This window comes from Pleurodeles waltl, chromosome 1_1 (genome assembly GCF_031143425.1).
Source record: "Pleurodeles waltl isolate 20211129_DDA chromosome 1_1, aPleWal1.hap1.20221129, whole genome shotgun sequence".
NCBI lineage: Eukaryota > Metazoa > Chordata > Amphibia > Caudata > Salamandridae > Pleurodeles > Pleurodeles waltl.
Genome location: NC_090436.1, coordinates 714,620,146 through 714,637,180, shown reverse-complemented (window position 1 = coordinate 714,637,180; position 17,035 = coordinate 714,620,146). Strand labels below are relative to the sequence as shown.

The following is a 17,035-nucleotide window of genomic DNA, read 5'->3' as shown; positions in this document are numbered from 1 at the left end:
TCCTCAAGGACAGCGGTTGGGGCTCCACTTTCCTCAGTTTAATATATTTTTCACTATTAGTGTAATAAACAATAGGGTACAATTAGCTGATGCATGACCTTCTCTAGTAGCTGAGGTAAATAAAAATACTTTTAAATGTTATGTTGTATGCACGCTTGTGGGTGCGAGCGCGCCTGTGAGAGAGAGAGAGAGGCGGGGGGTGCGCGCGCACGCGCGTGTGTGTGTGCGCGTGAGCTAAAATAAGGGTCAAATGGCTTGTGAATTGATGTAGATGGTTTTACATCCTGACCCACGGCCCTTGCTCACGTCTTTGTTGTTGTGTCCCTCTGCAGTGAGTGAATTTCTTCCTCTGCGGGCCGCCTCTTGTTTCTATTCTCAATTTATCTCTCCATTTAGTCCTGTGCTTTATGTTGTCCTCAATGCTCCTTTCTTGCTTCTGCCATTAACCTGTAATCACCCCATCCCCACTTAATGGATTTCCTTTTTATGGATCTAGAGGAAGGATTCACAGGTCCTGCTCATTTAGTAGTTTGGTACTTCCTTCATTTCCTTCACTCCTCCGACTCACCCCCATCTCTTTTTTATTGCTTGAAAACAATCTGTGTTTGTCTCTATACTATCCCTTCTGTTTTTAACATCAAAACATTCTGTTTATCTATTTTGTTCTTGTTAACATTTGTTTTCAAAATAGCAAGAAAAGAAAAAACGTTACTCTGCTTCTTATGCCTCCTTAGTACATGTGCTGGGCTATCATCGGATCTTCAGGACACCGAGGGCCATTACCGACAATATCCTGGAGCTAAAAATGGCCTAGGGGCACATAACAAACACATGGAACAAAAGAAGCCAGGAGATTGCACTGACAAAGGGCTACTGAACTGAGACATTAGGTTTGTACCTGTCTGTGGTGGCACAAAGATCAGAAAAACATGCCCTGGATGCAGCCCAGAGTAATTACAGATGGTGAGGTTAATTCAAGTAATTCACTCATCAATGAGACTCTTTAAGAATTGTGGGTATGCCTAGACATGGGTCTCGTGCTTGCAGTGCCATTGGGATTAAGCCGCACCTCACTGATAAACTCTAGTTGGAGCCAGTCTGGGGTTACTCTTGAGTCCTTTGCGTTAAGGCTGGACCAAGGCCCGTCATGGGGTCTAAGGCAGCATTCACTTCCTCTAGTGGTACAATTATAGAGCTCTTGAACAATCCATTATATGGAACTATTTTGAAAATGGCACACTCTAATGCATGGGCTCTACTATGGCAACCAGAATTCCCATTTAATCAACAGTAATAACCAAGCTGCAGTTTCCCTTTTCTCATTAAAGGCTTGAGTCACAAATTTACGTTTTCCTAGTGCTGTTTTTCTTAGTGTTGTTGCCAAAATGGGATGGGCTGAAAGACATGACCAGTTGATATGCCTTGGTAAATAATTACTGATAAAGAAATAAATAAGACTTTATTAGTATTGTTGTTATATTTACTTTTTTCAGAAATATTTAGGAACGATAAGTAGTAGAAAAAGCAATACGTGGTTCCACTGTGCCAGGTCACGAATGCAATGGAAATCACATGAACTGACAGAGTGCCTTGGTGAAGCACGAGTCACTCGATGCACGTTTGGAATGACAAAGGAAAGTGCGTCTCTGTAATGGTGCCAGTGGTAAACTATTTCTTGGAGTTTCATGCCGACAATCTAAAGTTATTAAATGGGCCATCCAGTGAACGTTATCGGAATATGTCTCAAAACTCAAGACATCTTCAAACAAAGCACCATTTTAGAATGCCAGTTGTTGGTGATAGTGATTCAGGACTAAGTTAAAAAGGACTTTTCTTTCCTCGTCACTGCATGGCCCCTTTACAGTTACTGCCTGATGAAGCTGGCTGTCAAAGCAGGAAGGGTGTAGCACCAAAATGAATGTGTAAAATCGAAGGGTTACTGTGTATAGACAGTGAAAAGTTGAGACACCAAAGCAGATGAAACTCAACCTACAACTCAGTGACAAAGCTGTTTGAAAAGAACTTGGCCTATGCCTTGGGAAGTCTGGGAATGTACTCTGCTGTAGAAAGGGTAGGCTTGGGGATCTTAGTTATGATAATATAAAATGTATTTATAATACTCCAACACCACAAACCTCCTGCACAACCTTACAACACTCGGCTTCAAACAACTCATCAACATCCCCACCCACAGAGCCAGACACATCCTCGTTCCCATCTTCTCAGCAGGGAACAACATCACCATCTCTCACACCATTGGACTGATGACAAGTGCGTCCACTTTACCTTCACAAAGAACACTGCACGCCACTATGTTCCCTTCCCCCTTGGCAGACGCTGGGTCAAAGTTACAGAAGCACAACTCACCAAAGCTCTCAACCACTCCCCCCTTACCGGACGCAGCAGATGTCAATGAAGCTGCATGCAATCTATACCGCTGGTTATTGGAAGCGGCAACAATGTAGCCCCCCTAAGGATCCCAGTGGGAAACTGACACAGCAAAACACCTAAATGGTTTATGGCAGACAGACAAGAATCCAAATGCACCTGCAGATGACTGGAACGGAAATGGAGGAACAGCAAATCAACCGAAGACCGCACAACCTACAAGAATGGAGTCACCATGCACCACTTGAACATCAGAGCCGCCACAACAGCCGCCATTCAAGAACGCCTCAGCACCAGCCCTCACAACAGCAAAGAGCTCCTCACCATCGTCAAAGAGATGACGAACCCCAGGACAGATACATCATCCCTCCCTCCCTCCTAAGACCTCTGCAACGACCTTGCCACCTTTTTCCACCAAAAAATCCAGGACATTTACGAACGCTTCAGGAAACAAAACCCTCCCGCAGCACCCACAAACACCAACATGGACACAGCACCACACCAGATTCCGAACTCCTGGATTCTCATCACCAAAGAGGACACCCAAAGACTCATGAACTCCATCCACTAAATCCGTGCCCTCATCATATCTTCAACTTGGCCAGTGCCACCATAGCACCTGAGCTCTACCTAACTATCAACCGATCCTTCGAGACTGCCACCTTCCCATCAAACTGGAAGCACATCGAGATCAACCTGCTGCTCAAGAAACCCACCGCCGACCCAAGGGAGTTGCAAAACTACAGACCCATCTCTCTGCTCCCTTTCCCAGTGAAAGTAATGGAACAGGCTGTCAACCAACAACTCACCGAATTCCTCGAGACACACTGAATCCTAGACCCATCTCAAACTGGATTCCGATGCAACCACTGCAGCAAAACAGCACTCCTCGAAGACACCGCTGTTATAAGCGCCATACTAGACCACAGAGGCATGGCCACACTCATCCTCCTCAACCTCCGGCTGCGCTTCACACCATCTCCCACTTCACCTTCTGCGACAGACTACACGACGCCGGCACCTGAGATAAAGCACTGGATTGGATCAGGTCCTTACTCACCGGAAGTACACAGACTGTCAGACTACCGTGGTTCACGTCAGAACCCAAAGACACATGCTGCAGCGTGCCCCAAGGATCATCACTCAGTCCAACGCTTTTCAACATCTACATGGCCCTGCTAGCCAAGCTCATCAATCAACACTGGCTAAACATAGTCTCCTACGCCGACGATACCCAACAGATCCCCTCCCTGTCCGATGACTCTGCAAAGGCTAAGAGAAATTACCACAACAGGATGAGAGCAGTCGCTGCCTGTTTGGAAGCCAGCTGCCTCAAACTAAACTCGGACAAGATGGAGACCCTCATAATTGACTCCAACCCTTCTGCCTGGAACGATTCCTGGTGGCCGACCGCACCAAGAAACACCTCCACTCCCACAGACCACGCATGCAATCTGGTCATCATCCTGGACTCCTCTCTATTCGTGACCCGCCAAGTCAACACCATCTCATCGTCATGCTTCCACACCCTCCGACTCCTTCAAAAGATTTTCAAGAGGATCCTCCCTGACACAAGGAAGACAGTCACCCATGCAATTGTCACTAGCAAACTGGACTACAGCAAAGAACTCTATGCGGGCATCACCAAGAAACTACAATCAAAACTACAAAGAATCCAGAATGCAGCTGCCAGGCTCATCCTGGACATCCCCTGACACAGCCAAATCTCCTCTCACCTCAGAGACATACACCAGCTCCCTGTCAACAAGCACTTTGCATACAAACTCCTGATCCACACCTACAAGGCACTAAACAACAGAGGACTGGCATACCTCAACCACCGCCACGCCTTCTATGTACCCAACAGACATCTCCGTTCTTCCAGCTCGTCCTCACAGCCGTTTCCCAGATCTGGAAAAGCACAGCAGGAGGAAGATCCTTCTCTTTCCTCCCAGGTCAGACGTTGAACAAACTCAGCCAGACTGCATCACTGAAGCAGTTCAGGAAGGACCTCAAAAACAGGCTTTTTGATTCAGCTGCACGCCCACAAACAGCGCCTTGAGACCCCACGGGTGATTAGCTGCCCTTTAGAAATCACAGATTGATTGATATTTATAGTGTTTTCACCAGAATTTGAAAGGTAATCTGAGCAAACCATCTGACGTCCTTCCTTCAGAAACAGCAAGGTCATTATACACTATGAAATGCACAAAAACTGGACCGTGCGCGCAATCAGATGCAAAATGATAATTTTTCCATGTGCTGCCTACACCATATGTAAGGTTGTTTGTTAACAGAGTAGATTTCATTGCATATAATCTCTATTAAACATGCTACTTACTGGAGGTTGCAACAAACACTTGTCAAGACGTAGAGGAAGTGCTGTACCAGTGTTGCATTAGGTTAACAGGAATCTGTATAGTGCTGGGATGACATTAGTATGGCCTTGAATCACTGTCAGGTTCTGGTACCAGTAGTGTGGAAGTTTTTAACAGTTCTTGCCTTGCTTATAACAGGCTTTAGATTGCAGATCTAAATATCCACAAAAAGAACATTCTATGGAAGATGGTTTGTATTATTCAAGGTTAATTAGTTTGAGCCAAGGCAGCACTTAAACTGTTGCTTAGTGACCGGTTGTATATGGTTTGTGGAGTTCAACTCAGCCCATTGCTTTTCTTTGTCTATGTCAATGTCCTTGTTTGCTAATGGTTTATCCTTCTTCAATGTCCCACCTTTTTGTCATTTGTATCCTCCCACAGAACAGCCCCTAACTTCTGTATCTTCATGCTGTAGTCTTTTTTTATTCACTCGCTGCGCTTTGAGCTCAAGTATGTTGTTCATGCTCCAGCGTGGCACCACAGCTGGTTTCCATATTGTGTGCAGTGGCAGCGGCTTCATGTCTGTCACAGAAAAATTCAGGAAATGCTACGGTAAAATTGGACCACGTTCAAAGTGTATGTTTCTTTTTCCATACTGTGCGAGGCGGCAGCGGTTTCGTGTCTGTTTCAGAAAAAGTAAGGAAATGCTACAGTGAAATTGGACTACATTTCACTGTATTAGTTTTTTTTTCATATTGTGCATGGTGGCGACAGCGCTGTGTCTGTTTAAAACATTTATTAAATGCTACAATGAAATTTGACCACATTCACAGTGTTTGTTTATTTTTCCATATTGTGTATGTCGGCGGTTTTATGTTCATTGTGTTTTGTTTTTGACATCAACATTAAATTAGTGTTTGTGTTTTTATTATGTCTTTACATTATGTTTGTTATTTTTAACCAACTGGTAATTTCTGTTTTTGTATTGTAAGGAGCTTTTAGTGTTCATGTTTGTTGGCGTCAAATTATGTTTTTCTAGTTGGTTAATGTGAGAGGCAGTTTAGTTAGTTGATTATGAATCCTACTATAGAAATATCAATCAATCCTCATTCAGGACTTTTAAAAAAGCTATTTAGAGTAAACTACTCTTTTTTTTAGCGGAATAATGGAATCTGAACCTTTCCTATAATATGACTGCATGTATGGGTAACATTTAATATTTTCTTTCCGGATATTAAAAGTAACATTTAATTTGTAATCTTCAAGATAAAGCTTCATCTATTTCGCCTCTAGTCTGGCATGAAATACTGGCTGAACATTTCACACACGCACACTGGAAGGTTCCCGAATGTTCTGATAGGTAGAATGACATTATTAAAGCTATGTGCTCCATGTTCCAACTGTTTTTAATTTCTCCTTTCTTGTAATAAGAAATACGGAGAACTCTTCTCTCACTTCACAATTTCACATTACACAGATTTATTGTAACAGCCGAACATTTGACAATCAAAACAATCACTAACAAATATTGCTTAACTTACCTAGATGTATGCATCCAGATACGCCAATCAAGGAAGCAGCACTGTGGTACAGAGGAAGCGTTACATAGATGATATCTTCTGATGTACCACCAAACGCCCAGATCCCAGAAGCTCCTTTCAGTGCCTGGAGCTGGCTGATAACCGCAGCTTTTGGTAGCCCTACCAAAGAAGAAAACAGAGTATGTTCGGATTCAACACATTAATCCAGATACCATTCTTGCCAGCACCGCCAACATATTTATGTTTGCGTTTCAATAACATTCCTGCTAGATATTGTTTGCATCAATTTAACATGAAAACGAGGTCAATTTAAAAAAGAATTATGTGGAAAGATATAGGGGGTCATTCCTACCCTGGCGGTCATAGACCGCCAGGGTAGGTGACGGAGGAAGCACCGCCAACAGGCTGGCGGTGCTTCCGGGGGCATTCTGACCGCGGCGGTAAAGCCGCGGTCGAAAAGGGAAGCCGGCGGTTTCCCGCCGGCTTCCCGCTGCCCCAGGGAATCCTCCACGGCGGCGCTGCAAGCAGCACCGCCATGGGGATTCCGACCCCCTTCCCGCCAGCCTGGTTCTGGCGGTTTTCACCGCCAGAACCTGGCTGGCGGGAACGGGTGTCATGGGGCCCCTGGGGGCCCCTGCAGTGCCCATGCCACTGGCATGGGCACTGCAGGGGCCCCCTAACAGGGCCCCACATTGATTTTCAGTGTCTGCGTGGCAGACACTGAAAATCGCGACGGGTGCAACTGCACCCGTCGCACACCAGCAACGCCGCCGGCTCCATTCGGAGCCGGCTTCCTCGTTGCTGGTGCTTTCCCGCTGGGTGGGCGGGCGGCCTTTTGGCGGTCGCCCGCCCGCCCAGCGGGAAAGTCAGAATCACTGCGGCGGTCATTTGACCGCCCTGCGGTGTTCTGGCGGGGGAACTTTGGCGGGCGGCCTCCGCCGCCCGGCGAAGTTAGAATGACCCCCATAGTCGGTTAAAAAAATCCATATTATGTTTATAAATGATTTGGGAAATTTAACAAATACCCCAGCAATATAAAGAGTTGGAAAACAAAGGCAGCAAACACCAATACATTTCAGGGATCCATGCTTGGTGACATAACCGTAGGGCTAATACAATAACGAGTCTCTAGCGTTTCTACTGAAGGCCCACTTTCCACACAGCTGTATGTCGTGCATAAGACAGCTAGAGGTCTGCAGGGGTACACTGTGGCGGTGCCAATTAGGTCTGCCACATCACATGCCACCTGAGCCTAATGACGTCACAGAAAGTGGAATCACATGACCTTTGACCCACTGGCGTTACAGAGGCGATGTAATGTGATCTTGGACCCTGAGAACTTCAGACGACTTGAAATACCTGAAGGTAAAAAAAAAAAAGTGCAAGAGTAAACCTGAAGGCCCTATTACAAGGAGTGCAGGGATACTGCAGTGATATTCCTGTACGCGGAAATCCAATTCCACAAGAAGCAGTACCCTGAACTCTCTAATCTAGGACTTCGTACGTCATAGCAAGAGTTTCCACGTGTTGTATATTAGAGAGTTTACACGAGTTGTTTTTATCCATTAGTGCAGTCTGGCGAATCTATTCTTTCATTTGTTTTCTTGTAATTTTTTGTATACCCTCGTTATCACCCGAGTAATGTGGTTAACAGTTCATCCCTTTTACAGACTTTTTCCAGTTTTTTAGTTCTTCATTAAAGGATTTACGTCTGAACTCCGTCACATACATGCCAACATTTTAGAAGGGGAAAGAGGAAGATAAAAAAAAATATTAATCTGGAAAATGTATTAGTTCTTTTGAGGCCTGAATCAGGCATATTGTAATGTATTGGACTTGCAAGTGCCCTGCTGCAGGATTAGCTATTAGAAATGCAAATATATGCATAATTACTTTCCTTATCTGTCAGAAGCAGGGAGAAAGCACAATGCCAGGTACAGAGACCTGGCAAAAATGTTGTGCACTAGCCTGCAGGAGCAGGTTAATGGCAGTGCATAGTCAGAGTCATACAAGACCAGTCCCTGGCAGCTAAAGTTCGCTGGAGAATCCTGATTTTGGATGCAGGAATAGGGAGGAAGGAGACTAACCTTGAAATATGTAGTCTTTTGACCGAATCGGGAGGGATGGCATGTATGCAATACCCACTAAACTAATTTTCACCTGTGGAAAACTGACAGTGGACTCCTTGAGGAACACTAGGGTGCATCTTTGAGGGTGCCCTTAAGCCATTTTGTTCTACCTGCAGTCTAGTTTTTTTAGGGTTGAGCGCGCGCAAGCGATTTGGCCCCTGTTGTAATCACTCTGTGGGCTTTTAACCATGCGCAACAGTTTCGTTGGTTCGTAGGCTTGGCTTTCAAAATTCACTTGATTTCATTAGTGAAAGGCATGCATACGTCATGCCTTTTCGGGTGTTTAGCCCTCATCGAGAGCACCGGTAAACTACTGAAAACATACAAGTCTCCGTGTTTTCCTAATGGCTTCCGCACTATTTCTTTTTATTTCCTATGCAGCGCGATCTCGCTGGGCAGTAGTCGAATGCTTTGCATGACATCGACCCTGTTACATGGATAATTCTACTTTTGCTGGTTACACGGTATATCTACTTTAGACGGTTACATGGATAATTGCACTTTTAAGGATGTTTCACTGCAAGCGAACTTCTGTTTCCTTTTCTGTGTATCCTTTACGCTCATGGCGACCGTCGGCTCGCAAATGTGAAACTGCTTTACTTTTCATTATCAGTTTATGTGGCAAGAAAAGTCCAGTTAGGAGTTTACAACACTAATAGCTCTAATTCGAGCAAATGCGAGACCCGCTGCATTGCAAATGCTTCTTTTAATTGTTTTTAATTTGTCAACCAGTAGTAAGGCATTTTGGGACAGCTGTGCCTTTCCTCAGCAGCAGGCATTCGACTGGAATGCCAAAGGTACATAAATATTAGGGAAGTCTGACTGTGCCTGTCCAGGGCCAGCACCCTGACACTCTGCTAGACTACTTCGCGACATACCATCCACTGCCCCTTCATGTGAAATAGTAACCTAAAGTATCCACCAGACTTCATGTTATCATGTTTTCCAACCAATACTAAATGATAGCACAGAAAAGTAAACCTTGCCATGCCATTCTACTATAAAGAGTCAGTTCGGTTGCCTCTCAGTGCCATAAAAATTGCACCAGGCTAAAAGGAGTGGAATTTAATATCAGATCTGCGACAAAGAACAGGCATCGAATTTCAGACATATTTTTCATCTATACTCCTGACTTTTCATGTAAGAAAAAAGAATTGGCTCTGTGCAGCCCAGCCAAAACTTTAGACAAAATTCTCTGCTCTGACAGGACAAATCATGAATCTGGAGGAGTGGCCTCAATAGTTCATCCCATCTTAGAAGATACCATAAATCAAACTCCATCCATAGAATATTCCTATAAAGTTAAAATTACCAAAATACTATTTATGTTAATTATTAGTCACCAAATGCCTCTATCTGAAAACTATCATTGCTAGTGAAAGAGAAAGAACTCGGCCTCCTTGCTATAGCATATCAAAATCCTATTACAGTAAGTGTTCTAAATCTGTGGCTAGAAGCACCATTCACTATAGAACAAAATATTCTAATGGATCTTGACATTTTTTAACTTAAACATAGTGGTGGCTGCCTCTCAATGGGGGCGGCGAGGTGGAGGGGGGCAGGTGGGTGTGGTGGGGGGTAATAGGGTGGGAAAAAAAAACGCTAACCTGTGAGTGGAGTTGTGCAGAGGAGACTGGCGTGGCCTAGACTGGTGTGGCATTGAGTAGAGTGGCGAAGACTGCATTGGCATAGAAGAGTGGTGCAGGTTAGAGTAGAGAGGCGTAGCATGAAGTGGCATAGAGTGCAGTGGAGTGGTGCAGAGTAGAGTGGAGTGGCACAGAGTGGAGTGAACAATAATTTTAGAATTGGTCCCCAAGGCTACCATTAACTGAACACCAGGAGCCATCGGATTCTTCCTGTGTGTTTGAATGTCCCAAGGGAAAGTTCTTGGCACTATAATTGTTCATGGCTGCCGGGTTCTTAAATCGAATGTGAATTAGAACGCCATCCAACCTCGCATCACCACCGCTATATATATATATATATATATATATATATATATATATACATATACACACAGACATTACCTAGTGGTAGTTATAGTTATGCCTTAGTTTCAATAGAAAAAGCTATTTTTGTTTTGCTAATAACTTTGGCGGCATTTGATGAATCTTCATAAAATGTTCCTAAATAAATGGTGGTCACTTCAGATGCTGTCTGAAAAGTTTGGGGTGATTCGTAAAGTGGTGTTGGAGAAAAAGGGGCGGTCCCAAACGCATTTTCCCCATACATTTTTCCATAGGGATTTTGAACAGTGATAGCGCCCAAACCACTGGATGGAATTACACCAAATTTGGCAGAAAGGCAGCTTTTGATCCAAAAAGAGCCCTCTTTTTTTTTTTGGTGTAAATCCGTTCAGTAGTTTTAGCGAAATTAAAGAAAATCCAAATGTGTACAGATAGGGAACCATCCTGATCTCGTGCTGAGGTCTGATTGGCTGTCAACACTTCAGCATTGAAACAATGATGGCAGCTATGTTGAGAGCTTCAGCAGAGTCCCAAACAAAAAGTGTTAAAAAAAGGGCCAGGGTAGAATCACCCTGACTCATTAGCTCTAGTGCTGGGTTCCCAGAGGGACTGCCCAGCAATAAAAAGCAGTTTTTTTCAAAACAATTGCCGCAATTCCTGGCGGATCCGTTGATCTGGTGAAAAGTAAAACAAAAAGAATAAGCGTGGGCTCCCGCACTTTCTAATTCTGAAGTCCCCGGTGGGTCAAGCCCGGAGGCATTCAAATTTTAATGCAGGGCAGGGGTCTGCCAGCCGTCCCACTGCCCCAGGGACTGCCAACTCCCTGGGGCAAAAAAAAATAACGCGTGCGGGGGCCACACAGCCCCACGATGCACGTCACCTCCCCTAGGATTTAAACCAAAATGATGCAGGGTAGCCATGTGGCCAAGCCGCAGCCCTGGGAAGCGCCACTTCCCTGGGGTGTTAAAGAATTGTAACAAGGGGGGAGCATGGCCCACCACCTCCTCAGGGCTAACCTCCAATTAAATGCAGGGGCCTACGCGGCCCCACGTAGCCTTGGGAACCACCACTTCCCTGGGGATTACAATTTATACAGCACAGGGGGGGCTGCATGGCCACCCCGCAGCCCCAAGGACCGTCCCCTCCCCAGGACTACAATAAAAAACTGAAGGGGTCAGTTTCTGACCCCCCAAGCCCCAGGAACCACCACCTCCCCAGAGCAAAGGTCATTGGAGGGAGGCCTTTAAGGGGCCACCAATGGCCCTGGAGACTGCCACCCCCCGGTCTGCCTCCTGCTATGTCCCAGGCTGCCCACTCCTGGGACATAGCTGTTTGCTTTTGCTTGGTGGGAACTGACAGCTCCCACCAAGCAAAAGTGAACAAAGATCGCTTCCTGCAAGAGAGAGCTGTCAAACAGCTCTCCCTAGCAGAAAGTGGAGTTTTCGTATGCATGCGTGCAAGTAGGGAGGTGATATTAACAAAGAATGCAGAGGACTTGAGGCTCCCCCTGCAGTCCTGTCTCTCTATCTCCCATAATGGGATGGGATGGGATGGGATGGGATGGGAAAGAGAGAGAGAGAGAGAGAGAGAGAGAGAGAGAGAGAGAGAGATATATATATATATATATATATATATATATATATATATATATATATATATAGATTGTCATTGCTATGGTCTCTCCATGCAATGACTTTCAGCACAGGAAAGAGTAACCTGCGGCATAATGGTTAAAGTCACAGACCCTCACACTGAAAGTTGAGGGTTCTATTCCTCGTGTGTCTGTGGTCATTTCCCGACTTTCATTTCTTTTAAAGTTTAAGGTTCATACTAAAAGGTGATCTCACTCTTTTTAACTAACGAATACATTTTTCTTATCAATTTGTCCAGAAATATCTCAATCTAAGTATATCATTCACCAAAACCTAAGACTCTCTATCTCTCTCCCGCCGACTCTCTCTCTCTCTCTCTCTCAATTTCTCTTTTTCAATCTTTTTTCCTACTCACACACCCACTCAGACCCTTACACACCCCCTCACAGACCCACTCAGACACTCATGCATCCACTCACAGACCCATTCAGAACCTCGTGCACCAACTAATAGCTCCACTCACACCCTCTTGCACCCACTCAGAGACCCACTCAGACATGCACACATCTACTCACAAACCCACTTACACTCTCCCGCCCTAAGTTAACTATAACTCGCACACCTGCCATGCACATTTTTCTCATCAATAACTTTATTGCAAATGTTGCAGTGATAATATCAAAGATGACATAGACGATCTCATCAATGATATAGTATGGGGAGTAAATAGCTGTGCATGGGGAAGGCACGAGTTATAGTTACCTTAGGGCGCATGTTAAAGTTACTTGAAATAACTCTAACTATAACTTCTGAATTTCTATGGTTTTGTATGAGTAAATTCAGAACCTAACTATATCGTCCCTGTAACCTTTGTTTTTTTTCCTGTGAATTTCTATGGTATTTTAACAAAGTAATTTTAATTACTATATGTTCATCCAACCACCGTCGCACAGGGCTGGCAGGGGTTGGTTGCTGGGCCTGCAGCCAAGCACTTATAACCACCCAACCCTGTGCTGCGCACAGTCTTTGCCCATGTACGGGAGTTGGCTACAGGGCCTGTCTCTGTCAGTAGATCTGTGAGTGCGTGCGTGAGTGTCTGAGTGGATCTGAAAGTGGGTGTGCGAGTCTATGAGTGAGTCTGAGTGGGCACATGAGTCTCTGAGTGCATGTATAAGTGAATGAATTAGTGTATGAATGAGTCTGTGAATGTTATATATTTTATTTTTTGCATATCCTCAAATATCCTTGAATACTCTAGGACTTTCGCGAATATTACGCATGATGAAAAACAAAATCATTTAAAACCCTTTTTGACCCTAAAACACCCCTGTAACACACCCCTGGGGTCAGGGTATCTCCACCCTGACCCCTTATACCACTTATCATTTCTATTTTCAGCTCCGGGGACCTAAAACGGTGGCTGCAACTTCTAGTCTGGTTGTGGCCAGCGAATTACAGTACTTCTGTGCGCGTGTGCATTCGTGGAAATTCACGAATATTAGTGGCAAGAGATATACAAATTAATTTTCCCTTTCATATCTCCAAAATTACTGGACGGATTCACACAAAATTAACACACAATCTGGGTGCCGGAAGCTAGCTTTCTGCCAAATTTGGTGTATTTCTTTCCAGCCCCGCACAGTAAGAACATGCACAGCACTCAAGGGCTCTTGCAGAGGTGGAAGATGCAGAAAGTGGGGCACGGAGCCAGCCGCTGACGCTAGTCACAGCACACCATGAGGTCTTCACTGAGGGGACACTCAGTAAACACAACCAGCTGCCTCTCTCAGTGGGTACAATCAATGGACCCTGCAGGCTTAATTAGCTCATCTCATTTCAGGCCAGGCTACCAGGTTACCCCTCATGGTTTGGGACCGCGTCTCCAGAAACACACCCTCCTGGAACCCACCTCTCCCCTGAGGCCGCTGCTCAAAAGTGGGTATTGAGTGGCACAGACTGCTGCCAATTCATTGGACTATCATGCTATCCACCTCACCCCACGCCACCCCAAATTTTCGGTCTACTCAGACTCATATTAAGACTGAGCCTAAATGAATATGCTGTGCACACTTAAAGTTAGTGACAAACGCAGCACCTCACTGACTTACAGAAAGGTACTGTAATTAAACTTAGTTCTGCACATATGTGGACAAGTCACCGAATGCTTGATCATTGCTTGTGCAAGATACCTAGCTCTGGCTCAGCTCGAGGACCTTAGACCCTCAAGCCCAAAACGAGCAGAGCCTTCATGTGGCTTCTGCCTGCTCCCATGCTGCAAACTCATGCGCTCAGAATTAATGACTAAGTATTAACCCTTGATGTAAAAAAAAAGAGGGGAGAAAGAGATACCCAGTTAGTGGCTGAATCGAATGTTGTAAAACTAGAAAACTTAGGATCAATCCCAACTTTCCAACTTCACCAAATCGTGTCATTCTAGCTGAATATTTTATTTCATAGACCCTTCTTTTCCTTATCATCACATAATAGCGAGCCTTCAAATATGTGAGCTCAGGATATACGCTGTACAAAAAAATGTCGTTGTTTGATTTAATGGAATATAATGCCGTTTCATCTATATTAAGAACCTACGGCACATACAGGGTGTACATGACAGGTCTTCTCTCTAAATGTGATACCTTTATGACTGCTGCAAGGTGAGTTCCACGAAGTGCTCTAGGATTCTAACAGCCAGCCAGGGCGCAGGCTCCTCAGTGGCTCCAAAGCCAAAGGAGATGGAAATGGTTATGACTTTCTGCAGCCAGTGCTGCGTCGCAATAAAGTGAGGAGGAAGAAACAGTGCTCAAATCCCAGCCGCCACCAAAAGTGTCATGACAAGTTGTCAGTAAGCTCATGACCACCTCTCTTTCTTCGACCAGGTAGGCTCTTGTTTGTGTACCCAGCAGCTGCAGGCTCGCATCTGGCATTGGGAATCACACAGCAGCGTTGCAACAGCCTCCAGCAATTCCGAAGAGCAAAGAGGAGGTGTAATGGTGACAAATGCGTTTCAGGGCTCTGATGCGGGCACCAGCATTGAAATTCATTAGTGTCACCTGTGATGCGTGGACCTTGACGCGGATGCGCTTTGTGTGTGCTGCCACATAGTGAACCCTGTGATGTTAGTGCTTTTGTGACCCAGCTGTTCACCCTGACTACAAGATGATCGCTCGAACCACATGTCACTTTAACGGTGAGCCCGACAGCACACAAGAAAAAAATCTAAAGGCACTATGCCACTTAGGCCCCGTGCAAAGGCACTTACTTCTCTTCTGGGTGTGCAGCGGAGATCCCTGGACTTCACTGGAGACACCGTAGTACGTCGGGCCAGCCTAATACTGTGCAACACTGTGTGTGCTTTATTCCCATCCCTCCGCTAGCCTTGATGACGTCACCATCGTTGCTGGCCCCGAGTAAGACCATAAACAGAAACACCAGTGAGAACTCCTCTTGGGCCCAGTGTCTCACAGTTGATTTTAGGACATAACGAGAATGATGACGTGCATGCTTTTGGGGCACAAATATTTAGCATATAATTGACACCTGCCAGAATCAGCCAGCCGTCAAAAGTGCAGACCTGACAACTGATGAAGCAGAAAATGAAGGTTTTACATTTATTAGAGCGTAAACGTAGTGTGAAATAATCATGTGTGACTTTAACCGAACTAATAAAGATTGTACGGGGACAAAATGTGCCCTCAGAGTAGTTTGCCAACATTTATAAGCGTGCTTTATATAACGTGGTGTACTAGAATTGCACTAATCCGACATAATTATAAACGTGTGCTATGATTTGCTTGTTTGAAATGTTTTAGCTTAGCATTACTTTAGCGGAGGCTTTGGCCTAGTTGTCTGGTCGCACGGTTTAGATGCCCGTATTTTTCCACTGTGCTAATAAACGTGTATTTTTGCTTGAAGCTGTACTTTTCCACAGAAACTGTTCACATGCTTATCTTAAGGTTTCGTGCCAGCCTGGCATATTTCTCTTTACTCCAAGGTCGATTTGCAGGTGCGGACAATGGAGGCTCTGAAAGTGAGCTAATTGGTATACAATGTTGCAACTTGCGTACCCATCTCCAAGGATAATGTATGCTTAAGTAAAAGCTTGAGAACTGTCGTTTTTGATTGGACAATTTGAAGCTAACCTATGAACCCTCCAATGGAGACCCTACTGGATTCGAACTGTTGGCTATAAAAACCAGGTGCACGAGAGGAAAGCGGCCATTATTGGACATCGCCCATGCCCGCCATTTTGTAGACTTTGCAGCTATTATGGCCCACTTTGCTGCGACGCCATTTTGAAAGAGACTTTGATGCTTTCTCTAATCGAGAGAAAGAGACTTTAAATGATTTTGGCCCTAGAGACTTTAACTTTGATTTGATCCCTTTGCATGAAGTAGTAGTTTTACCTTGCCGCCGTGAGGCAATTGCCCCGTTCACCCCTGCCCCTTTGCCCCGTCCCATGCTGATCGAGAAACGGTACCTGTGAGACGAAGACTTCCTTGTATGCTGATCGTAATTGGTAAATATGAAAGGAAATTGTACAATTGCATTGTGTTTCCTTTAGGTAACCAACTGCTGATTTTGATAAGATCCCTAGTTAGGAGTTTTTTCTAAATTAATGTTACTAAATTGTTTTCGCATGAAGACCCACATGCCGATGCTAATTTGAGGTTAGATGAGGATTCCTTTTGTCGCACGATGCAATTTGAGACCTTGCTATGCTGACCAATGTATGCAATAAGTTCATTACAGATTATAGTTTTAGTGATTTGCATTGCTATTATCGAATGCCTTGTGATTCAAATGCTACATAGATTGCACCTGTTTCGCCGCTATGGACAGCTATTAATGTTCATTTATGTTTATCATTTGGTGTTGAGACACATCTATATTGTGCTAGCTTTGTTAATATAGGGAAATAAATTCACTAACTTTGAATAAACCGGTGTGGTCATTCCTGGCTGAAAGGTCAGGGTTCGCCGAAATGTATTCTGGATTAATTGTCAAGTGTTATGTTGATCAAGGTATTGCTTATGTTCGTTATTGATTATTGATTTTAATGAAATTGATTGATTAACAGTACAGAGAGTTCCCACTTAGTCA

The 17,035-nt window shown here is 44.6% G+C and overlaps 1 protein-coding gene across 1 annotated transcript in view; it reads right to left on the bottom strand.

Moving 5' to 3' along the window:
- Positions 1 to 17,035, bottom strand: part of SLC27A6 (solute carrier family 27 member 6) — a 356,441-nt gene that overhangs the window by 174,394 nt on the left and 165,012 nt on the right. The window contains exon 3 of the mRNA XM_069227290.1: positions 6,248 to 6,406. Within this exon, the coding sequence (XP_069083391.1) occupies positions 6,248 to 6,406 (159 nt within the window). The remainder of the gene's footprint in view (positions 1 to 6,247; positions 6,407 to 17,035) is intronic.